The sequence below is a fragment of the Haliaeetus leucocephalus genome, unplaced genomic scaffold, assembly GCF_000737465.1.
Source record: "Haliaeetus leucocephalus isolate CR32 unplaced genomic scaffold, Haliaeetus_leucocephalus-4.0 Scaffold245, whole genome shotgun sequence".
Classification (NCBI taxonomy): domain Eukaryota; kingdom Metazoa; phylum Chordata; class Aves; order Accipitriformes; family Accipitridae; genus Haliaeetus; species Haliaeetus leucocephalus.
This window is the reverse complement of record NW_010972681.1, coordinates 434097-434299: the sequence shown is the minus strand read 5'-3', so window position 1 is coordinate 434299 and position 203 is coordinate 434097. Positions and strand designations below refer to the sequence as shown.

Sequence of the window (203 nt, the reverse complement as noted above, 5' to 3'; positions counted from 1 at the left end):
TTGCCCGTCCGCGGCCCGTACCTGCGGCAGCAGCAGGCTGATCTCCTCCACCTCCCGCACGGCGAAGAGCGCGTACCCGGCGGCGTGCTCGAACAGCACGTGGAGCAGCACCTGCACCGGTACCGGTCACTGGGAGCTCGGGGCGGCCGCAGGCCCAACTCCCGGCCCGCCCCGCGCTCGCAGCGCCCCCCCCACCGCCCCGG

The 203-nt window shown here is 76.4% G+C and overlaps 1 protein-coding gene across 1 annotated transcript in view; it reads right to left on the bottom strand.

The window, feature by feature from the left end:
- NOP56 (NOP56 ribonucleoprotein) overlaps positions 1-203 on the bottom strand; it is a gene marked incomplete at its 5' end in the record, with an annotated part of 5559 nt that overhangs the window by 3553 nt on the left and 1803 nt on the right. The window contains one exon of the mRNA XM_010568487.1: positions 22-111. Coding sequence (XP_010566789.1) covers positions 22-111 — 90 coding nt within the window. The remainder of the gene's footprint in view (positions 1-21; positions 112-203) is intronic.